Raw genomic sequence first — 24,751 nt, 5'->3', positions numbered from 1 at the left:
TATGATGATTCAGTCATTTGAAAGGCAAAACTCACACCGGAGTGTCAATATAAATCTTTGCTTAGGGCTCAATATCTTTTAAAATATGGTTTGTCGTTCTTGTTACGCAAGATATAGGGCAGGCATACGTAGACGCCAGTCCGTGTCGCGTCGGAAAGCGCTTACGACACGATAACGACGGCAGTGTGCATTGGGCTTAGGCACTGCAAGCTCGTCAGTATGGGTGACGAAATTAGAAACCTGTAACCGAATTCTTCTAATAAATTTTTTCCATTATATATTTTGTGTTTACAAGTCCTATATACATTATTAAAATGTTGGTGAACGGAAAAAAGCGTCAACAAAAAAAAATTGTGTTTTGTCTGCTTTCTGGCAGCCTGGTGTTATATATTATACGATATATATTATACGCAAAAATACAACCATGTCTCTCTGGCGCTCACATTTCAAACGCTCCTGGAATTTCTGGCTATGCGGCCTATGTAGGGTTATAATTTTAGGGGACATAAAATCGGGACGCTTTCAAGCAGCTACAAGTTATAGCGTTCGGTTGTGGTCATGTAGACATGACGTCACAAAAATACGACTCAGTGTGACGTCACAAAACATTTTTTCGTATCTTACTTTATTAAGTCGTTGGTCTTCTATGGATTTATAGATTTTTCTGCTATGTGTTCCCTGGATAGGTGTTTTTTACTTTGCACTTAAGTCACTGTTTTTAAATGACTTAAGTTAATTCTGTCGTGCAAAATTACTTGACTTGACTTTAGTTTGTTCGATAAGTTACTCGACTCGACTGAAGTCGACTTAAGTCAAATGATTTGGGTTGAAATGAATAGTTTTTATTAGGAATATATTTGTTCAATTATCTTTAGTTTTGCACATAAAACTATTTGCTCGCGTTTTGGTATATTTTTTTTATTTGAGTGATTTCTCATAATCGGCATATTTACCAATTTTAATACTTTGGACAAGGACTTGCAACTGACCTGCTCTAATTATGACTTGACTTGAACTTAAGTTATCTGCAAATGACTTGACTTCTACCTAATTTATTGTACAATTGACTTCACTGTTCATTAGGTCATTTCAAGGTGACTTGTTTACAATGCTGACGATTTTTGTTCACAATATTGGCATTTCTCTTTACTGAACTTTTTGCAAGCTTTAAGTGAACAAAGATTAAACTAAGTATAGAAATTAGCAAACCGAAAATCAGTTTGTTTGTATATATTTTTATTACATACAAACAAACTGAAATTTTCAAGTTCTATACTTAGTTTAATCTTTATCATTGATGTGCAACCAGAATCGTTTGTTTTCCCCATTCGGATTCAGGCAGATTTTGTTATTCGAAAGAATACTTTGATTTAAGTGAACAAAAAAGAAAAAAGACAATGAAATTAATAATGTCAATTTAAATAAATGTGGATAATGTCTTCGTATTGGTTTGGCAATTTTCGTCTTTTAAAACGAATCAATTTTAAGACAAATCGTGCTGAGAACCACATTTAAATTCAACCAACTACTTTAGTCGGCGACTCAATTTAAACAAACAACATAGCATAAAGACGAAAACATAGTTAGCAACCCCTTGTCTCCACACCTACTCTGTATATTCAATAAGATTTTCCTTTATGTTGATTTGCGTAACATTATTAACTGAGTATTGTTGCATTTGATAACACCTGTCCGAAAAATAAACGTATACCTAATTTCTATCTTGACCTATTTTTTCACCAAAGGTATTTCAAAAGACCTATCGAAGCGAAATTAATTTCAAAAAATAAAACTTCGTTTTTGTTTGTCTTGAAAATGCATATATTTCATATTTCTGCACTTCGAACAGTCAAATATCATTCCTGTCGCTTTTCGTCTGGAATTTGTTCACGTATGGACGAGAAGCTGTAGAAGCATTTATCCCTGCGGCATTGGATGGACTGTCGGAAATTGACGTCGGTCTTGTGAAAGCCGTCGAGCAGCCCGGTTGAGCCATAACACTCCGTAAACCTTCAGAAAAAAACACGAATTATTATGTTATTATAAGATGGAAAAAAGTCTACCTATAAAAGGTAATACATCCGTGTACACAGAAAGCCCTCACAGACTAATTGAACCTATCGCTTAATTATACAAACTATAGCCTGCAGTGACGTTCGAACTCACGACCTTTGATCATACAGGGACGGCGCTCTACTAACTGAGCTTTACACCGGCTCAAAAAGAAACGAACGAAAAACGAACATGACGACGCCAATGCTTGCTACATTATATTTTTATTATACGTTAAATGGAATCCACAGTACCATATCATTCGAAGTACACACACGTGTACAGCATAAATATTTTATTCCTATTTCTCACATGAATGTGTTATGCCATAAGATGTTGTCATAAAAAAGATAAAAAAGATCAACTATACGTTACGATACGAACTTGTATCATCTTCAGTTAAATGAATTGTCAACTGGAAACGTCTTAATCAAAATTCTGCAGATCTACTTGACCTTTTTGGCTTTTAAAATCATTAGCAAGCTGCACTACTGACCCGTGTATGGTGTACCCCAAATCGAAGATTCTATTAAAATTTCTTCCGTTTAAAGCACACAGTTGGTGTTGTGTTGGTCTGCGAAGTAAAACTTTCACAAGCAAAACCGCACGGTCTCACCTCAGATGGTGAAAGTCGTGAAATTGGGGGGACGACAACCCGGGAAAGTGATAGCCGGAATGATGGAAATGCGTGCTTATTTGGCCTTGTAGTATCCAAAGCCAAGCAATGCTCAAATGGGATCCGCAGACGATCGGCCCGACGAAAAAGGCCATGGTCTTGGCAATCTGGAGAAAATGTTTCGTACTTTTCATTATTTTACCAACGTACTGCATAGTTTAAGTTAATAGATTATATCTTTTACGGAGGTTACTCTAACCGAAGCGGAAAGCGTTTGGGCTGTGTTGTAAATAAGTCATTTTGAAATGACTTAAGTCCCAGTTGAGTCGATTAAGAAATAACTTAAGTCCAAGTTAAGTCGTTTACAAAAATAACAAGTAAAGGCGCAGCCCAAGTCATCGGTTGCCCAAGTCAAGTCATTATGAGAGCAAGTCAACCTTAAGCCATGTCATTGACATAAGGTAAACTGAAAAGGAAAACGGATAACTATTAAAATTGGTGAACTCGTCCGTGGGGAACATTTTACTTGAAAAATAATGCGAACGCAATATACAGCACTTGAATTGTTTAACGTACAAAACTTGAGATAAATTTTAATAAGACACACCTAATGCAATTCCAAGGTATTTGACAAAATGACTTGAGTCCAAACAAAGTCATTTGTCCAAAATACTTAAGTCAAGTCTAGTCAGTTTGGTCAAAAGACTTAAGTCAAGTTAAGTCATTTTAAAATAGTGACTTAAGTGCACCAAGTCGATCAATGACTAAAGTCATTACAACACTGGTTTTGGGTTTTATCACACGAGTGAAACATGACAAATTAATAAGTTTGTTCCTCTTGGGAATCCTTGTAAAAATTAATAAACTTACAAAATTGTCAACCGGATGCTGGTACGAGGCGCTCACGCTAATTGGAGAAACCCATTCGTGATGAACTTTATGGAACCTCTTGTACAACGGAGGCCAATGCAGTAACCTGCAAAAATACACCAATTAACTTTAATCAGCACGGCTTTAACATCTCAGAAATAAACACCAAAAATTAGGTGAAATTTTAAATGGCAAATCGTACTACAATATTGGCACGGTTTTGCACAACCGTGCCTCAGTAGGTTAATTTTAATGGAACGAAATTGTTTTTAAAAATTTTGGGTTTGTGGGTAAGTCCGATAATATCGGATCAAAGCCGATACGCGATGTCAAGTGGCTGGAATAGTTACACGCCCGATACTGGGCTGGTATCGGTACCGATCCGTTCGAACCATGGTTTGCGATTCAACGCAAGAATTCTATACCTTGAACATTAAATTTATGAAAAAATAATAGGTTGAACTGCAGGACTAAACCTACAGTTTTGAGAAAAAACTTCGATCGTTTAAATTAAATCCATTTTGCTTGTTTGCGAACTGTAATGACGTCATTGCTAAATCGGATCGTGATACTTGTTTGTATGGCAATAAAATGTTAAGTATCAAACAACCTAAGTTGTGGGGTGAAAACTGAAACCATATAGTTGTGAGTCAAATTTCTCGTATTTGCTCTTTAAACAACTTTCGGAATTATCTGCTATAGTAAACAAAGTACAGGTGTTTAACATGTACCAAAGAGATGTGTGGGAAATGCCTTGCGTTATCAAAGTACAGTACTAACTGGTGTTGACAAGGGTTCCGGCCTTTTTTAAATTCCAAACATTTTGCGTGTGTATTTCTAAAACATTCTCAGATTTAGTTAACTCCTAAAGAACGCTAACTTTTTCATCTAATAAGATGGACAAAGTGAGAGTTAAAAATAAAGTTATGGTATAAAAGGCCTTTTAGTGTTCATGTGTTCAACAGTTTTCAGTTTTGTGCGAACTTGAGGAGAATTTTACATAGAATGGTTTATTGCAGGTGTAGAGTAGATGGGAACTGAATTAAGGGTTTATGCTGGTACCTTTTTGTAGGGACTTTTTGGACGATTTTAATGGGTGAAACTGAACCAGGTCTGAGTTTTTACTTGACAGACTACACAGCGCTTATAGTATACCCGGTATATGATGACATACTTTTTGTATTATTTTTCTGTAGAGCGATTGTTTTACAGTTGAGAAAAAAACGGATCAAACCCGAGTATAGATCCAGTAAAACACGAACACAAAAACAGCATTTTTTCACATCTTAAACTAGAAAAGTTCGACACAAGTCGGCGTAAGTTGCATTACCTATGTCCGTAGTAAAACACGAACTCATTGATGTAGTCGAGGAGGTAGGAAGTGAGGATTGCTTTCCACAGCGGTGGCAGCGGATTGAGCCCGGACATTCCGCAGGCCTTCATCAAGGGATAGCAGAGCACGACCACTACACACGTTGTTGCTTCATTGAAGGTGGCCAACAGCAAGCAGCGAATGTAGCGGCCCTTGTCGAGCTAATATGAAAACATAGGACTTTGCTGTCGTAGTGCAACGGTTAACATAGAGGTTCTCAGCAAGAATTCCCCCTGGAGGGTGGATTTAGAATGTGGTCAAAAAAATCTCATTTCAGTTAATTTGTAAGCATTTGCATATTGACGAGAAAAGCCCAATTCAAAACATTACAATTGCAGGTTATTTTCGCCCGGGCGGTGGGGTACATATGTCCCCGAGCGCCAAGGTTCTGGGGCGCCAGAATGAGGCTTACAGATGCCAAAATGAGACTGCCTCTTCTTTAAATACAATGTTTTATAAAATTTCAATTGTGTTGCCGCATAAAGTAGGGTTTATTCTGTTAATGTAATAGAAAACGTTATTAAACATAAAGGAGGGGCGCAAATTTCAAAGTTTGTCCCCGGGCGCCAAATACCCTGGATACATCTCTGCACAGGATAAAATAGGTTGAGAATCACAGGGTTAAAGCATGAATACGGGATCATTACCGGTACGTTACGTTCTTCTGTTATCTTGAACTTTACCAGGAAAGCCGGCTTGCCGGTGAAATCGAGAACTGCCAGAAACGAGTTGACTATGATAAACGGGACGAACAGCACCAATGCCGTACCTAACGAACAACAACAGCATTTACCTTCGGTTACAGTATCCTATGAGACTGGTCGTTGACCCTTAAGTGTAAGATGCGATACGCTGGCAGTATTCTTTAAAATATGATTGATGTTTAACCAGAGTTCGCACGTCTGACATGTACCGACTAGCATCCAAGGCCAAATATTTATTTAACTTTGTTTAACCATCTGTGCTGAACGCACGATTGAATGGCAGTGGGTTTGCTATTATAGCGACTCGTTCCGCTTTGGAAACACACTTATAGGCTCTAAACGATGACCTTCGCGCAGTACGACGGAAGTCTTCCGTGACACCGCGTCATTCTGCCATCAATTGAAGAAAACACGAAAGTTATTAGAGTATGTGCTGCCCCACCAACTGACGTTTGACAATATTGAACGTGACCGTCTAGATCAGCTCTAAGTTGTTAAAACTCGCAACTGGCAACTGGTGCAATTCGATTTTTAAACTTTTGGTGGGTTTCAATTTGAATTTCGGTGGGTGATGTTCTAACAAACTAACGTAGGTCCAGCGCTAAATTCTGTAAACTTGACGAACAACAATCATAAACAAACAGCTATTAATAATCATTCCATATTGGCTAAGTATTTAACACTAACCCAGGCCAAACATGAGTCTTTCATCACCCCCGAAAGCGTCCACCACGGTTTGCCAGTGTCCCTCCAGAAAGCTTCTCACGGCAGTAATAGCTTCCATTCTCTTACTAATTGTTCAAAGCGCCTTGCTTGCAGCCTATTTGGGATAATCAGCTTTGTTGGAAACTGGCTTATGTGCTGCGAAAAGTCAACAACAAACTGCACGGTTAAGATTTGTAGGTAAATGACTGACTAGCGGTGTACTTAAGCACGTATCTTGAGACCACCATATTACAGAAGGATTATGTTTATCACTAGCAATACTGCCGCTTACAAAATTTAACATGTTTTTAGTCGCAGAAAGGCTTTGCCAACTAAACTAAACTACAGTATCACTTGTCAGTTTAAAAACAAATGCGACTTTGCAAATTACTGGTCGATCTTTAGTTCTATTCGAAACACACTATATTGCTGGATTTTGCAGTTATCAGTTTTATGCGAGTTTGCATGCAACTATTTGTCAAAGGCACTTTCTTTTGCTTTTAATGACTTTTAACAAATGTCTTTGTATTCTTCCCCCTAGAAATCGTCCCCGTTTCAAATAACTGAATTAAGAAGATTTAAAACGTGTCACCACAATTTTCAAGTTGCTGCCGGACTGCAAGCGGACAAACCTTTTGGTGCCGACGAGCAAATATTTAGCATGTGCTAAATGTCGCACGAATGTAAAGACCACAGCTACCAGTGCGGTTTGGTTTGGTCCTCTGCAATTGTGTCAAATCTACTCAAGTTGGAAAACATAAAGCTTTATAAGGCAAAGTCCTTAAATCTCCTTTTTTTCAATATTATTCTGTTATGTCTAATCGAGCGTCAGGATTATTAATCAGTCCTTTTTTGGTGTCTAAAGTACTGTGGAGCCGAGTAAGTCTTTCGAAAGAAACATGTACAAGGCTATAAACCCGCTAAATCTTTTTTGTTGCTCTTTGTATTGCACTGAGATGAATATGGGTGTCCAAAATTAAAGTAAACAATTTCTAAAGAAAAACTTCTACTAAATCAATCCGGTTGATAACAGTATCGGAAATTGTCGTTTTTACTAAAAATCTCTAACTTAAATGAAATAAACCCACTTATCCTGTATTAATATTTTTTGTGTGTTTATACATGAACCTTGGGCTACATGTTCGCTGACTCAAACTTAAAGCCGTTATTAACCCCTTTGGTTCAAAATTAACCTTTTTTATTCCGTCTTAAATTAAATGAAGTTTTTTCTGCTACTTGAAACGCGAATTATTCCACGATATAAAAGAGGACATTTACATAGGACACGCGTTGTTGACAAAATGCCCGTTAAACTAACACTTAAAGACTGTGGAATTAGCAACTTATAAGTCTTTACGTAAACCTCGCAAAATAATTCTTAAACTTTAATACGAAAAAAATACCCTTGTTTTATTTATATATATATGAACGCAAACCGGAACCTTACAGCCGCTTAACCAAACAGGATACTGCTTTCAATGTTTATTCGCAGAAGCGGAGCAATGGCGCATCAATTTAATTTCGACATTTTTTGATCCGGCCCGCGATTGTAATTCCTAACAGTTAATGGTCAGGACTTACCGTCAGTGGTGGGATTCAGCCGGTTCGCATCAGTTCTATAGAACCGTCTCACGAAATTGTATGAGATCAGTGAACCGGTTAGCAAGGGAACACACAATAAGACATAATAAAGCAAAATACGCAGTAATATGCAGTACAGAATAAGATCAGAATCGTCTAAAGACCTAAATCTGCCGAAATATGTCCTAAATTCATCATAAAAAGGCCTAAATAATGCCTAAAACTGTAGGTAGAGGGTTTTGGACGATCGGGGACCGTCGGTCTGGCATCGGCCGTTTTGCTATCAACGGTTGGACGCCCTAGATCAGATCCTGATGGGCAAAATACGCCCGCCAAGCCATAACCGACCCGCATTTATCTTAAAGCATAAAAGAGTGCTATTCTACACACGTTTGGTTGTAACATTTATAAACATCCATTCACGCGCCAGCAAAATTAACGTAAAAACAGAGTTTTAATGCAGATAGGTTTTCGGGCGCTGATACACCACTAATCGATTGTGTGAGTTCTAACCGCACGATTTGCTATCGCTGTTTAAATTTGTAATTGGTTGCAATTTGTTGCTTTATAAGGAATCTGTTTAGCATGATATGCAGTATCCTGATGAAGGCGTTCTGTATAGGGCGTCGAAACCTCGATTGTTATATAATACTGCTGAGTAACACTCGGTTATATATTATGCCTGGCAGCAATAGCTTATTTCATAGTTTAAACAGCTCTCTCCAGGACGGATCTATGACCCCGCCTTGTCGAACAGTCAACCACCAAGACTAAAAAGGAAATTGTCTTTGCGTTTCTCGCTGTTTTTAGGCGTCTTTTCAAACGGTCGCCCTCTGTACTGAGAAAGTCCCCCTACTTACTGCGACTTTTTTAAATGAAAGTTTCTCAAACTTTCCCTGAATGTGTATTCCTTCTTAAAAATATATGAGCACAAATTAGTACAACCGCCGTTTTTCAACCTCTGAAACATACCGATTCACAGTTTCAAACAAATTTGGTTGATGTCATTTTTTTTTTGTTTTTGCCGATTTATACAGTTTGTACAATATGTCAATTTGTATAGCAAACACATTGGTAACTTAAGGCGTCAAAAGCAAAAAAATATATTGTACGTTTTTCTGTGCAAAATTTTCACGTATTTTACCCTTGAGCTGCTGCATGAGTAAACTTTAAACTGGCTAGACTAAGTACGTTTAATCGCTTTATTTTTTTTATTAAATGCGGTTCAATGTATATCATTTAATTAACAAAAGCCTTTTCAAATAAAAATTTGCTGTCAGTCCGAACGAAAGTGCTGAGGTTCCCGTTTGCAAGGTAAGGGTCAACCGGAAAAGATTGAAAGTTGGAGAGCGACACACCGGATGGTAAATTGAGAGTGGCCACACACTGCTTCAAGGTCACTTTTTCTTTTCGTCGTCGGGATACTGCTCGGTGATGGGCGAGAAACTGTAAAAGACCTTGTTCCTGCGGCCGTAAACCGTCTGCTGAAAAGCGACGTCGGTTCCGTGGAACTTGTCCAGCAGCCCACCGCCAAAACACTCATTGAATCTAGGCCAAAAAATAAAATCTTAGGAACCATTAGCGAAATAGCATGGGTGACTGCGGCGATCGGCAGCACTTGTCAAGAAATACCTGAAGCATTTTTCTTGCATTTTACAAAGTGGTCCTTAAATGTTGCCTTATCTAAAAAAATTTTATCGATACAATATAAGGAACCGTGCAAGACAATCTCCTTTGTTACTGATTTTAACACGTCGCGCGATTATTTTTTCTTTTGAATTGTGATGTTATCGTGAAACGTCTTTTTTAGCCTATTTGTGGTTGTAAACATGATTTTTGTTTAATTTTAATTAACCCTTGTTTATGAGCAGCATTTTCGCCCTAAGACTGTTTGACTTAATTTTGTCCGAGTGACTAACGTTGGTTAGAAACAAAGCCTTGTAAAACCATACAAATTATATTCAAGGAACAAATTTAGAACCAGGACTGCGGGTAAAAATAACCCGTGTCCAACTCCGGCCGAAAAATTACACCCGAGTCCGACTCCCGAGTCCCGAATCCGACTCCGGCCAAATGTAAGATTTTGTCGAATCCCGAGTCCAGCTCTGATTCTACAGCCTGTAGTTTACCAATTTACGCAACTAAATTAAGGTGGATTTTCTGCAATCCACTCATTTACAACTTATTTTGCCGCCTTAACAGTGTTAAAATTTGGTACTGCGCATGCGCACGTCGGACTCGGGACTCGGGTAGTTTTACGCGGTCTTACTCGAGTCCCGAGTCCCGAGTCCGACTTCGGCAAAAGAAACCGACTCCGTCGAGTCCCGAGTCCGACTCCGACTCTGCAGCCCTGTTTAAAACTATTCCCGTATTGACTGTTTTTATTTATTCTAAATGAATTTACTCCAACATAAGTCAAAATCTCCCGGTACAACGATATTTTAAGTCGAAATGCCAACTGTTAAATGTAGATTTTCACGACAGAAACGTATCAGGCTGTTACACCGTTGACTATCGTTTAGTTCAATTTAGGGTTCACGTTCTTGTAGTGCAGGGGTCGGTAACCTTTTAAGCTAAGGGAGCCATATTAGCTAAATATTCGTGGTTGTATTTCCATGAGAGCCCTATAATGCTTTTTTAACATCTAGTTGTAGGTTGGCCAAAAATAGTAAATTGAACAGGACCGTTATTTTGTTCTAACTTTGATTACAGAATTCGGTTGAAAAAAAGAGGGCTATTAAAAGATTCCTTCAACCGGGATTAAAGTTTAAAAAAATCCAAAGTGTTACGAAAATTGGTCATTATTTGTGTTTAAAAAGGAAAAATAAAGTTAAGAAAGCGGTCGTGGCCACGTGTAGTTTTATTTGTTTCATGCTGAGAAATAATATAGCTTATATTTTTGTGCTATCGTGTTTCTTTTATCAAAAGAGACACGTGGCGTCACGAAAAGAGCCATAGGTTCCCGAACAATGCTATGAAAAGCCTTCTGCCTGTTTGTAATTTGGCTCGTTTTTATTCGAGGCTTTACATAATCCTGGTGAACTTCGCGAAATAAAAGCAATTTGTCGGCCATTGCAAAGTATGTAACCGTCTTGCAAATTTACATAAGTAAAAGTATTAGAGGGTTATATAATTTCACTCTCGTTTTACATATAGTACGACGAGATATTTACCTGATATAACATTAACTTTTCTTTTTACCGGCCCTGCCATTAAATGACATTTGCACATGACTTGGCTGTGAAAATTGCAAACCAACCTAAGCGGATACTGCCCAGCTGTACCTCGAATGGTGGTAGTCGTGAAATTGTGGAGAGGACAAGCCAGGGAAGTGATATCCGGAGTGATGGAACAACGTTGAAGCCTGAAGGCGAAACACTGACAGGAAAGCAATGCTGAGGTGCGCGCCGCACAGCATCGGGCCGGCAAAAAACGGCAGGAACTTGGTCAACTGAACACAAAATCAACCTGGTGGTTTTTAAGAGTCCAAAAATAGTTTCAGGAGAATGGGTCATACTTTATTTATACAAAGAATGCACACTGTGCCAAAGATTTTGTTAGACCAGTGATTCCCAACCTTTTTGTTCTCGCGACCCCTTTTAAGTTGTCGATAAAGACATTTCAAAATTATGAAAAAATCTATACGGATTGCATCAAAATTTGGCTAAAATGTCCAGATTTAAGTATGCACAACAAGCTAAAGTTACGGTTTGAGAGCCCATTCATTTTTATTAGATATTGTTTAACTAAAGCTACGCTTGATTCATGAATTAAAAAGTGTAATGGTGATGTCATAAACACGACTGGTTCACTGCAGCAAAAGCCACATAAACACAAATGTTAGACTGGCGGTTGCTTTTTTGCCTTCGATACTGCTAATCTTATAGTTTGTATCTCTTATATCCCATTAACTTTTTTTTAATTACAACACGGCGACCCCCCAGAGGGGCCTGAGTGCCTTCCCCCACAAACAGTTCAAAGGCATGACACACCTTCAATTGTCAAACACCGTTACGTCATTTTCGGCTGGCTACGCCACTGCCCCCAGGTTGGGAATCATTGCGTTAGACAAAACAGCACTTTTTGAGATCAATAATATTAATCAATTGGTGCTCTTTGCAAGTGTTATGGACTTATGTAAGATGTAGGACTGTCGGTACACTGGGCAGACGGGCCAAAAGCAGATAGAGTAGTTCTAGTCTGGATAAGTTTGGAAAATTTTAACTTTGGGCATGATTTTACGTCGTTGTTGTTTTTTTAAGCACGAACATACTTTACAAATTATTACGCAACATTACGAGTGTGTCATTTTTCGCATACGTTTGCACGACTGGTGGAAGTCACGAATTCAAGATACTAATACACGCACTGACCTATTAAGCCCAGACTTCTACATTGTTGTTATGTAATAGGCTACATCAGTGCTTCTCAACCTTTTTTCGCGGCGACCCAAATATTAAGCGTAATTATGACGACTATAAGCTTTGGCTACCCAATTGTTTTTTTTTATTATAAGCGAAATAAAAACTAGCTTCTTGTAAGCGAACAAAAAATAGGCATAGGCATAAAGAAATAATTAATTATAAGACATTATCTGTATTGCTTCCTTAATTTTCTTAATTGAGAAATATTTCTTAGAAGCAATCTCAATAAACATGTGAGCTACTGCGGTTGGCGACCCAACCAAATCATACAGCGACCCAATTTTGTGTCGCGACCCATAGGTTGAGAAGCACTGGGCTACATCATAAAGAGACAGCTTTATTCGACAAACGTTCGACGTCAGAAGATAGCTTACTGCAATGAGTTCTAAAACACTTGTATGTTAAATAAGACAAAATTCCGTTTTATAATATTTCGTGCAGTTACGTAAAACAAGCCCAAATCCCGTTTTAGTATTGGTTTCTTTTTAGTGGAGTATTCTTTGCTTAATAGGTCAGTGCGTGTATTAGTATCTTGAATACGTGACTTCCACCAGTCGTGCAAACGTATGCGAAAAATGACATACTCGTGATGTTGTGTAATAATTTGTAAAGTTTGTTCGTGCTTTAAAAAACACCAACGACGTAAAATCATGCCCCAAGTTAAAATTTTCCAAACTAATTCAGGCTAGAACTACTGCACGCAGATTTTATCTCGAATGACACTTATAAATATTTCATTTTTTTGTCTAAATAGTTTCGGAGGTTGAATATTTCATAAAAAGGATCCCGCTTTAAAGAAATCTATACCAACTGGCCGCTAGACCCTGGGGCGGATCGGCGAAGAGAAACGGGACATGAGTTCCTTCCATGAACTAATCTATTTCTATATCGTAAAAAAAAACATAAAACATGCTTTTTTTCTAATATGAAAAATATTTTCTATATTTCGCCGCCTTCACGGGGATGGTTTCTGTTTTTTTTATATAAACAGAGCATCAAAAATATTAGGGCTCGATTTACAAATCCATGCCAAAACTAACGGTAGGTCAATATTGAAAATTATACCCCTTGCTGGTACGTTCGTAATGTATACATCTATACTGGGAATCGATTGCACTCACAAATCGTTTACTAAAAAAATCCAAAAAGAACTATATCATAAAATGTGCTGATCTTATTTGATGTTCTTAATACTGCAAGCCCCCTACAAAGGTTTGTTTTCAATGTAGAGGCAAATACTAATTTTTCCGGTTGCGCGCGATGAGCGTTAACTTTAATTATATTTGGGTACGATTTTGCCTAAGAACAGTAGGTTTCCTCATTTTTTTGTTTCATTATATTAAGTTGACGTAGCTTCGTGATGACGTTTTCTTTGCAAATTTTTATGAACCACCCTAAATAAACGCTGCTGGGTAACGGAGTTGCTGCAGAGCCCTGTTGTTTATGCTAGATGGTAATTCAGTTTAGCCTATATAGGATGTTTACGTTAACGCGACAACAGTTACCGCGTGCAATTGCGTTGCAGTATATAACTGATTAATTAATTTGTGCAAGCAAATTTAAACAATTTTAAACAGCATTTGTAAATTCCACAGGCCTGTTGGCCGCAGCGTCTTCAAAAACCTCAGTTTTTATCTAATATTCAAGCCTTTATTAATTCTTAAAATTTGGGCAGTAAAAATCCCAATATTCCGTTGCAAATATGCTTTATGTGTTATGGAAGTCTATATAATCTAAACGGTGCCAAGAGGAAAAGCAATTTTAAATGGGTTGCCTCACAGCCTAACATGTGGTATGTAGCGGCGTTTTAAAGCAGAATCAAAGCGGCGTAAGCAGAACCTCGTTTTCATTATAAGCTATCAACTTACAAAACAGTCCACAGGATGCAGGTATGACGCGCTCACACTGATGGGCATGTTCCATTCGTGGTGGAGCTTGTGGAATTTTTTATATAGCGGGCCCCAGTGCAGTAATCTGTTGAGAATCGAGGCTATGTTAGTAGGCGTCGGTGCGAACAGATTAAAGCGCGATTTCAATCGACTGCCACTATAATTTCCGTAAACAAAGGGCAGCAAAAAAATTGACGACTTTTCGTATATTTCTCGTGTTTATGTAGCACCTTAAAAGGTGGTCCATTTCCTCGCCCCGTTCGTTGTAGTTTGGGAATTCCTTTGGATGTTTGGGGGTTGTTTCGTTTCGTCCAAACTCAAAGCATTTTTGGTTTTTCCAATAGCATAAATTTTCATGTAAACGATGAATTTAAAGAGGCCATTTAAACTATAAGTTCAAGTCGTAAAGCCTTTTGGGCTAGGTCCAGCGATTTTAAAACATTTTAGTCAATATAAATATTGCTACTCCCTCATATCGTTTTTTTCTTACTTTTAATTTGATTTGTTAGAAATTTGGTTTCAGAAAAAATAATTAAATTTACCACCGGGTTGCCAAATTCGAAACTATTTAAAGCTATTTACAAGAAAAACACTTCATTACATTTATCCAATTGTTTTACCACCCCCATTGTAAAAAAACACAATACAAAGACTTCCCTAACGTTCAGCGCAATTTATTACCATTTACTCGATATGCACAACACAATAATTTTATATAAAAATTAGCCCAATTAATTACAATGGCTTTCATTTGCGAACACAAACAACATAAATCAGCCAGCTTTTGCAAAACTGTGCTTCAACAGGTTTTTCAAGCACAGCTGCGCAAAACATAACAATTTATGTGGAGTATGGATAGTCTTATATAGCAGCCGCTTTTTCGCAGTTCTTTAAACGGAGTGCAAAGTGCCATCTCGAAATGGGGAATCCCGTTCTTTACGCAAGCAAAACCTTTCGCGGCGATGTCAAAGATGCGGGGCTCGGCTAAAACATAGGAACACCACCCGTCGGTCACCTGTGTCCGTAGTAAGTGAAAAACTCGTCCGCGTAGCCGAGAAAGTATACAGTGAGCACGGCCCGGAAGGCGGACGGTAGGGGATTGAGTGCCGACATGCCACAGAACTTCATCAACGGGTAGCAGATCACCAGCAGTGCGCACATCGTTGCTTCGTTCATTAAGGCCACCAGCAAGCAACGCAGATAGCGACCTTTGTCCATCTAGGGAATTTTATCACGCGTTTGACAAGCACGATAACGCTTTTGCGATAGCGATGTTCGCTCTGCGCTAATAGCCTCAGCCACGAACGCGCTGATTCGCGAGATCGCGGCATCATTTCTACCCGATTTGTGAGCTTTGTAAACAAGACCCCCAAGTCGACGGCGAGAAGCAAGTAGATGGAGTGGCTTAACAAATAACACAGCTCGGCATTTCGCATTTTTGCTAAACTGATAAAATCAGTTTAGATCAGTGGTCCTTGACTAGTTAGTGGGTTATTACCTTCTCAGGGAACTTAACAAATAAAAATGGGTAAATTTCACTTGAAATGTGTTATCTCTGCTTTTTAAATGTCAAAGGGTAGTATAACATGTACGATTGTGGTTCATTTTGTTAGTCACTCCTTTTATTTAATATGGGGCATAATTTAAACCACAGCGGTATTGAAATCTAAAACGTTATTCACAGAGCAAAGGACACCAAAAATGTAAGAATAATTTGGTTTATATTGTGTGTTACAAAAAAGCTTACAAAAAAAGGCAAAAACGCCAGTCTAAGGCCGTTGGTATTAAGTGTCCACGCTTAAACTGTCCTCTTTGTTTACATAACTAGGATTGCACAACAAGAGAATGGCCTTATAGTGAAAAAATATACAAAGGTTAACAAATCAACAATTGTGAGAGTGGATAATCCTTTTTGCTTTTTTTCAAATATAGCATGTGATATTCTTGACTAAAATACCCATAGGAGCAGATAGCCTTGTACGAGAAGGGAAACTATTTAGATGTATACGCTATGAAAGGCAACAGGTACCATGTATTTTTATATTGTGTATAGATTGTAAAAAATATATGATTTTATTTTCTTCCTTCCTAGGAACAATTATAGGCTAAAAATTGTAGTCTTTTATGTTACAGGCGAAAAGGCTTGGCGTATCTTTTCAACTTGCTGCTAAATGTCGTCGTTCGTTTACAGATGAATGGCTAGAGTGGAAATTTACAGCGGGGCAAAAGGCTAAGGCGCCAGCTCTTACAGCTCAAATCTCGCGCGTCTGATGAGAGCCAAAGTAAAATCTGTGCGTGCAGTCTTAGGCGTGGAAAATTACCAGGTTGCCGATGTTCGCTCAAGTGTGACGTGGTTACAGCACTAATGGTGCACAACCCGGCTAAAAAACGCGCTGCAAATATCGATTACTGCACTGAACGGTTTGCAAATTCTGTTGTCGCGACTTGCCGGTTTAAACCACCAAACAAGGAAGTGCTAAAAACGCGATTTGCACGCCTAGGCAGCGCCGGGTATTGTGTACGGGCTTTTGAAAAAGAGACTTTTGAAAAGAGTATATATCCCTGACAAGGGCACACCGTTAACATGTTCTTTGGGAAATGTTTATTGTTGCAAATGTACAACAAATACAACTAGATGTTAACATCATTTATGAGATACCTTCTCAAAAAAAAATCGATAGCTATTTCGTTCAAACACCCCATATTAACTAAACATTGATATTTTTTTAAATACCCCTGATACGCTATTGCTTGGGAGTGGGGCCGCTACCAACTTTACAGGTAAAACCAATACTGTAAATTATTATTTGTAGTTAGGTTGCGAAAGGGGGCAGCAGAAGCTTTAAGTCCCATACCAGGCAGATGAAAAGTATTTTTCAGTAGTTGGACTTTGGCGTTAAGTTTATTGACATAAGTTATAGCCCAAAACAAAAACAAGTTTCAAACAAAAATGACAAAGTGGGAAGATTTAATTTCACTTTTTTAGAAAAACGACTTATTGGAAAAACGCAAAAATTAAGTGTACGTTAGAATAGTATAACAGTGATTTCTACAACTCTCTAAAAAATTTGAAAAATAATTGTATCAGTGTTGTGCCAAAAAATAACCAAAGGTTACTCTTAAGGTGATGTCCCAAGGCATTGTATGCTGTTCCAACAAGAGATATTCAAAATAACTATTGCATTCCGATCATCACCTTCTATTTGGGGAAAATATTCCCAGCCGAACTTATTGCAAAATCAGATAAATTACGACATTGAGTGAAATGCATGTAGAGGCATACAACCTCACAAGTCCTAATAAGTGATACATAAGAAGTGAGCCGTAGCCAGGAAATCATTCACGGGGGTTGTTGACATGACTGCTGTAAGGGATACAACTTATTGTGGATAAAACATATCGGCCTTACTACGGCCTAACTTATTAAAAAAGCAAATCGCAAATGCAGGCCTCATGTTGCAGTGGCAGTTGGTGATTTAAATTTGCGTGGCTACGGCCCTTGTAGCAACAGAAGAGGAAAACTATACTATCGATGCAGTGCTTCTCATTATTTAGTCACGGGCCAACCTCGCTGGTTCGCCTTACATGAACATACGGATACATTTATTTTTATAACTTTTTTTTATCGACAATGGCTTTTGGTGTTAGCTGCCGGTTAATATACCGGAGCCACCGTGAGAAAGATTTGAGAAGCACTGATACAGTGAAATCACCGGAAAATTGCGGTCTTTCTGCATCCGGAACTTAACAAGGAACGCTGGCTTTCCAGAGAAGTCCAGAACGGCGCAAAAGACGTTGACCAAAACGAACGGGATCAGAAGCGCCAGAGAGCATCCTGGAAAAAGAAACTGAAGTGTTAGCGTACTTATTTTTCAGTGCATTATTCATGGCGTTTTTTTCGTTTCTTTGGTGAAAGCTCTGAAGGCTGAAAAGCGACGAAGGACTGCACTTTAGGCAACCTATAACAAAGACTAACATTAAAATTCACAGCTGTCAACCGGCAATTTTAATCCTTTTAATGCTTCATTTTTCCTGTTATTTGGAGGGCGGTAAGCAGTTTGCTTTCATATTTACAGTGCACTAAAAGGTATATAATGGTATTCGTAAAACTCAAAAGGAAAACGACTCAAACAATGGACAATAAAGTGATTTTATACACTTCTAAAGAGTGGAGGGCCTTAATTCCGTAGAATGCAGATCACCATGTAATTTAACAGCATATTCTACCCCGGGTTAGTTTCCTTATGTTTCATTCTAAATAAAAGTCGAAAAACGGTTTTACTAATTTGAGAAATTAAAAAAAAAAAACGTTGGTTCTATAAAAAAGTCCAGAAAAAATATCCGACTCAAATAATCAATTCGCAAGGTGTATCTCGTCCTATGACACCGAACATAACCATTATTTAGCAACACTTTAAACAATTATTACATCGTTTTTGAGGCTATGGGTACTTTCTATTGAAACATTAGAAGTCAATCGGTTAACTCCTACGTAAGGTTTCGGACAGTAATTTAGCGTAGGTTACAGTGGTTCCTTTCGCAGACTCTTTTGCCTGCGAGTCACTTGCGTTGCCCACGGAAATACATTCTCACCAAGCCCGAACATAAGTCGGTCGTCGCCCCCAAAAACGTCCACCACATTCTGCCAGTGACCTTCCAGAAAATTCCGCACACCAGTAATAGCATCCATTTTCTGTTTCTATAGTCTCAAACAGCTAAAACCGACACAAATGATAATGACTGCGCGCGTAGAACCTCAAAACAACCCTTCACGTATTGTGTCTGACTGTACTGGTTTATAGAGATCTATACACTTTTGTGAAACATGCTTACAGCTGGTCGCCACTAAACCCCTTCCCTTCTGCAGTAAAATTTGCTTTTTAAAAACATATACGACTGTTTACAAAACCACTTCTTGCGATGTCTAGGCGGAAATAAACAAGCGCTTCTAGCAAAACGTGTAAGTGACGAGACGTCTGTTTTTATTTTCAAGCCACGTTTTTACAAAAGCCTATGGCCCAGACTGTTATTTATGAACCATTTATTATTTAACCCTAAAAAAGAAAAGAAAATCGTAGCGGGCCATGCAGTGCCTGTTATAATGCCCTTGGTAGGTGTGATGAGGTAATCACCACGAGGTTCCCGTTTATTTACTACCTATCTTTAAAACATGGGACAAGTAACCAGGAACCTGACACATATAAATGTTTTTGCGCAATGAATCGACTTCTATTAGTGCCGTTTTGCGTTGTAAAATTTAACCGAATGTCCTCTTTCTCCCAATCACATGACAACTGCATATCTGGTGTCCCCGATAAAAAGCTGTATACACCTCAAAAATCAGTAAAACAGATGCTTCAATGTTTTAAATTGTTCGCTAAAACAACAATCAAAGGCATTTTTCAGCAAAATTCTTTTCTCGCTTTAAAATGTGGATAAGCAGTATACGCAAAAAAGTATATAAAAGCGTGTTAAATTTAATTCAACATTCCAAACACAAAACGCACTTGATAGCTTTTTGTTGGCGAAAACTTACAACCCTAATCGCTGTAAAGTTAACGTGCAGCGACTGCCACCAACTCCTCGTTAGCAAATTCGCCCAGCATGGCAACCACATTCGCCGCAAACCACGTTGTCCGATTTCTGTAACTTCGCTGACAGACCCACTTAAAGCTCCCGAGTTCACCTTGACACTGATTATCACCCAGCGCCTATATTTGAGTGCGGCGTTGCGCTGAACCTGCGCGTCTGCCTCTGACTGAGCCTCTATACTCTGCGGCCGAGTTTCCTTGTGTTCCTGCTGCGCTGTAGTGACCTTGCTAGTGATGCAACGCTTCGAACCCTCGCGCGCGGCCCCATTTCCAGTCACGATTTGCGTAGATGCGCGCAGCACCCTTCGACGGCCTCTCACGCACATGTGTGTTGGCATTCACCGAGACCCCACAATTCGAAGCGCTTTATATTTTAAAGACGACGTCACAAAGAACCTTCACTGCGCAAGTTGTCTGGCGTGACTGCGCAATGGTGCTGTTGCGCACCTTAGATGGATCACTGCCTAATACAAGGCAACAATAGCCACAGCAGAATAATCTATAACTATAGTATTAAAACGGCAGCTAGATGCGTGCTGGTTAGCTTCTGGTGCTAGAATGGGCTTAATTTCTGACAATTGTTCACTAAAAGGTATGTACGTTTTTCTATGTAACAAAAATTTCTGTAAACATAAAGCCTGTACAGACTTAAAATTTCTTAAAAACATGACCGTTATTTTATTACATTTTATAATCTTATATATTTATTTCAACAGCAAATCAAACGTCCTGTTTTAGGTGCCATCAGGATGTCTGCACTCTATAGGCTCTAGTCCGTCTTCGTGGTGTTGTGCTGATGTCAAAGGGTAGAGAGGATGTGAACTAATGAATTGTCGTACAAATTAGCGGAAATCAAGTGATGAAACACCTCATTGGTGCGCTATCTATGCATGCTATCAAACGTGTGTTGTTTTTTTAGCTAGTATCAAGTATAATGAAATTCACTGCCAATGAACAAAGGCATCGGCGACTAATAATATATTTTTGTAAATTGTTATTATTCGACCACCACGTTTATCATTTTGTATCCAAATACCAAGACATCTTTACATCATTTAGCCTAAAACCATTTATCGCTAAATCAAAGCCAAATCTTAGAAAGACCTCTGCTGCCCGATGGCATTGGAACATTTATGTTGTTAAAAAACATAAAGCGGCGCCGGTTGAACTAGGGCAGGGGTAGGCAACCCCTGGCACGCGTGCCAAAATGCCACGCGAGATGATTTTTCAGGACACGCCAAATGATTTAACGAGCAGGTTATATCACCTCAAGAAAGTGCAACCATTCACTACAACATCTTTAACGTTATTATGACATCACTAACACTAGCGCCAACTAAATAGTTGCATACCTTTTCGTTCCGTGTCACAAATTATTGTCGCAACTGTTGTATTTAACATTATTTATTGTGGACGTTAAGCTTGTTGTTTTCCACTAACCGTTCGTATTACGTCACAATGGCCTAAAATTGGCGTGATGTGCACTGCGATAAAGCCGGGTATTCTTCACTAAAAGTAAGCCCATCATGCCACTGGGAAACCAAGCTAAAAGCAAAACTTATAGTTAACAATTCTAGGTATTGGCTGAAAAGCGTCCAAGTATATTCTAAAATAGAGGGCACCGTTTTGTGTGTTCGTGACAGTTCATTTTTTACAGAGGGTTATTTAAAAACTGATAAATAACTGTAAATTGTTAGGGTGGAATAGCATATGGTGGCATATTTTCCCCAATGAGTGGTTTGTAAATACCCATCTTATTTTAGTTTAGGTCGTATTCAGACGACTTAGGTCTTATTTTGTGTGGGATATTTCTGTGTGTTTGGCTTTATCATGTCGTTGGTGTTAATACTATGGTATTATAGATTATTCTGCTTTAGATATTCTTGCCTTGTAGGCAGTGTTCCCTCCAAGGTGCGCAACAGCACAATTGCGCAGTAAAATTCTTTGTGACGTCATCTTTAAAATTTTGACGACTTACATTGCCGCGGGCCCGCGCTAACTCTGTCTTAAAATGTTCTTGCGCAGTACAAAAAAATCTGCGCAGAAAAAAAATTTCTGAGAGGGAACACTGCTTGCAGGCTATAGGTCTTATTGTGTCTTCCCGGTATTGCGACTATCAGGTATTAGTCGTATTTTGATATTACTCGGAAATGTACTTTATTCCGACGTTGACGATGTTCGAACTTCGGTCTGATGGCCGGAGTCATAAAAACGTAAGCAAACAACATAAACGTGACGGACACTGTGGAAGGGCAAAGGGTGAAACCCTACTGACGCCCATAGTTGAAAAATGAAAACAAATCGTTGAAAAACTCACGGATCCAAAGCAACAATGAACAAATAAAAACCAGCGGGGTAGCCCTAAACCTCGTATTTACGACAATTTGGAGAGTTCTGCTGGTTATACACATAATATTGAAACAACAATCCAGCGAAAGAGTTATTTTCGCAGACCTAAACAAAAATCGAAAACTCAGTAAAATGATCGAATAATTAATGTTGCACAAAATGTTTTATCTCTTCTTTGTTGTGTTGTTTTCGCCTTATGTTCACTATGGCGTTGTCACTCACTTAACTTTTCTTGCCTTTTCACTTTTGCACCTCACCTTTCACGCTTTATTTCTTATCTTATCACGTTTTCCGTTGGCACCTAATAATTAGTTATGTTTGACACAGACACCATTTCTTTCTCTTGTTGTTGTCTTTCGCGTGGTCGGAATCGAATGTCGACAGTCAGGCTGGGCAAGGCTGGGCAAGGTTGGACAAGGCTGGGCAAGGCTGGGATTACCACCCGTTTAGATCGTCGTCGTTTACGCCCTATTGAATCTCGCATTACGCGCTTCCATTGTTTTATGTTTTATTTGTTAGTTCGCCTCTGTCGTCCTATATTATATACCAGGGGTGTTCAAATGATTTCTGCCATGATCCACCACAGCCAAACCTGACAACATGATGATCCACCAAATACGAATAGTAACATATTGGACACGCTTTAATTATTATGGTGCTTTATTTATGTAAATGTAACCTACAAAATATTGATAACTTTGTAAAACCCAAAAGTGAAATGTGCTATACAGCACCAAGATTTGAGTGAGAAAAATGATAGGTTGGTTTAGACCAGGGTCGGCAACCTTTTTCTAGTCGCGGGCCAACACCAAACTCAGAAAGGTCTTTGTGGCCGCACAAAATGTTAAATGAGAAAAATTGTGTTTTTTCACTTTAAAACGTGTTTAATTACATTTAAGAAGGCAGTAAAGCAGTGATTCCCAAACTGTGTGCCTCGAGAGATTGTCAAGTGTGCCGCGAAACTTTTTGTAATTTCGGAAAATAGAGTATTTGTTATACAAATATAGGCATACGCGCAAGCATTTTAGACTTGAATACGCACTATACCCATTACAAATTAATCACATTGAGACATTTACATATAGTTTGTCAGGGCGATTGTAAAATGACTCTATTGTTGTTGTGTTAAAAGTGTGCCGCAAAATATTTAATATATTTTTCGTGTGCCGCGAGCGAAAAAAGTTTGGGAACCCCTGCAGTAAAGTGTTGGTGCACAGCGCGAAAAAAGGCGAGCCCAAACGTCGTCCTAATACAAATGAAAAATGTAATAAAACTACTTTGAATAAACGCGATAACTTTAATAGTTAATCTTGTTTAGTGTTTGTTAAGCTTTTTAAGTGAGGGCGCACGTGGCGAGCGAAGCGAATGCGATTTTTTTAGGTATACCGGCATTTATTTAAATTTCTTGCAAGATTTTATTACGTTGCCAAAAATAAAAATGTTAAAAAATATATGTCCACTATTTTGTTTTCCGTTAACGATAACGAAGCGCTGATCTAGTTCTAAAGACCGCATTAAAACGTAAACAAGCCGGGCGTAGAAAGATGATTCGCGCGAAGCGGGAAAATTTTTCGCACTTACGTAGTTAAATAGTCAAAAAGTATTTAAAATAGACTCGTATCCAGTTTGTCAAAGAGGTGGGGGACCGAATGAATTACATTGGCAGGGCGCATCTGGCCCGCGGGCCGTAGGTTCCCGACTCCTGTTTTAGACTTCAGGTCTTACAATAGCATCGAACTGGGGCTTTCTGTCGCATACTGATATCCTCAAACGCTCACAAAGATTAGCATTTAGGAGTCTCGTTCTATACTTGATTTTTTTTTAAATTCATCAACACTGACAATTAGTATTCACATGAAAACACTGTAGAAAGTTTATTTTTTTAAGACTACATTAGAAGATCCGCACAAAACGATAAAAAGATCCGGAACCGGATCGCGATCCGCCATTTGAACATGGCCGTTATATACAATACAGATAAGTCTAGTGTAGTGCTCAGGCATCCGACAGGCCGTGAAGTAGGGAGTCCTGAAATAGTTTAACGTAACATTAACAGTTAAAGTTGGTTGAAAACATATCATTTTTCGGTAAATAATAACAAATTGGTTTCTCAAGATACAAAAGCAATTTTGAAAATGGTGAAAAATAACGTTTGAGACCTTAACAAATGTCACCAACACACCACCAATAAATTAACACCATCCCTTATTAATGAGCACAGCAGACGGGTTTTATTGATTTTGTTGAGCGAATTAAGTCACCTGCAGCTGTATTCTGCCTTTCTTGATTTGAGACATCATAGGAGAAAATGTTGATGGAGAAAAATGCCAGATAATGTATTGCAAAGCCACTAAGTCGAGTAAATCGATATCATCTTGATTAAGACCTTTCGATACGAACTTGTATGATTTAACTTTTATCAGATGATACAAGTTCGTATCGAAACGTCTTCATCAATATGAAGTCTAAAACGAGGCAATTGTCCAAAAAATCCAAAGTCAAATCAAATCAGTTTACAAAAACCAAGTGTACTTAAGTCATTTAAACCAGTGGCTAAAGTGCAATTAAGTCAAGTCATTACAACACTGAGTTTTTTAT

General features: G+C 38.5%; 2 protein-coding genes across 2 annotated transcripts; both read right to left on the bottom strand.

Moving 5' to 3' along the window:
- Positions 1 to 1,856: 1,856 nt before the first annotated feature.
- Positions 1,857 to 6,398, bottom strand: LOC146136846 (fatty acid hydroxylase domain-containing protein 2-like). Its single transcript, XM_083396269.1, has 6 exons — positions 6,302 to 6,398; positions 5,558 to 5,679; positions 4,869 to 5,071; positions 3,539 to 3,644; positions 2,669 to 2,835; positions 1,857 to 2,010 (listed from the first exon to the last, which is right to left on the bottom strand). Exons 1-6 carry the CDS (start codon positions 6,396 to 6,398, stop codon positions 1,857 to 1,859), a joined length of 849 nt encoding a protein of 282 aa, XP_083252395.1.
- Positions 6,399 to 8,989: 2,591 nt separating this feature from the next.
- Positions 8,990 to 22,402, bottom strand: LOC146136845 (fatty acid hydroxylase domain-containing protein 2-like). The gene is made up of 6 exons (XM_083395426.1): positions 18,807 to 22,402; positions 17,927 to 18,048; positions 15,229 to 15,431; positions 14,193 to 14,298; positions 11,185 to 11,351; positions 8,990 to 9,448 (listed from the first exon to the last, which is right to left on the bottom strand). Exons 1-6 carry the CDS (start codon positions 18,901 to 18,903, stop codon positions 9,298 to 9,300), a joined length of 846 nt encoding a protein of 281 aa, XP_083251552.1. The 5' UTR covers positions 18,904 to 22,402; the 3' UTR covers positions 8,990 to 9,297.
- Between the last annotated feature and the right edge of the window lie 2,349 nt (positions 22,403 to 24,751).

The sequence above is a fragment of the Ascidiella aspersa genome, chromosome 8, assembly GCF_963924565.1.
Source record: "Ascidiella aspersa chromosome 8, kaAscAspe10.2, whole genome shotgun sequence".
NCBI lineage: Eukaryota > Metazoa > Chordata > Ascidiacea > Phlebobranchia > Ascidiidae > Ascidiella > Ascidiella aspersa.
Note: the sequence above shows the minus strand (reverse complement) of the source record. Positions and strands in the feature narration are given on the sequence as shown.

Coding starts and splice junctions, on each gene's coding strand:
- LOC146136846 (XM_083396269.1), bottom strand. CDS start 6,398: ATGGAAGCTATTACTGCCGTGAGAAGCTTTCTGGAGGGACACTGGCAA. Junction 3,645..4,868: donor GTGTTTTACTACGGACATAG/GTAATGCAACTT, acceptor GTATTTTTGCAG/GTTACTGCATTGGCCTCCGT. Junction 2,011..2,668: donor CACGACTTTCACCATCTGAG/GTGAGACCGTGC, acceptor TTTTTTCTGAAG/GTTTACGGAGTGTTATGGCT.
- LOC146136845 (XM_083395426.1), bottom strand. CDS start 18,903: ATGGATGCTATTACTGGTGTGCGGAATTTTCTGGAAGGTCACTGGCAG. Junction 18,049..18,806: donor CCGACTTATGTTCGGGCTTG/GTGAGAATGTAT, acceptor TTCTTTTTCCAG/GATGCTCTCTGGCGCTTCTG. Junction 9,449..11,184: donor CACGACTACCACCATTCGAG/GTACAGCTGGGC, acceptor TTTTTGGCCTAG/ATTCAATGAGTGTTTTGGCG.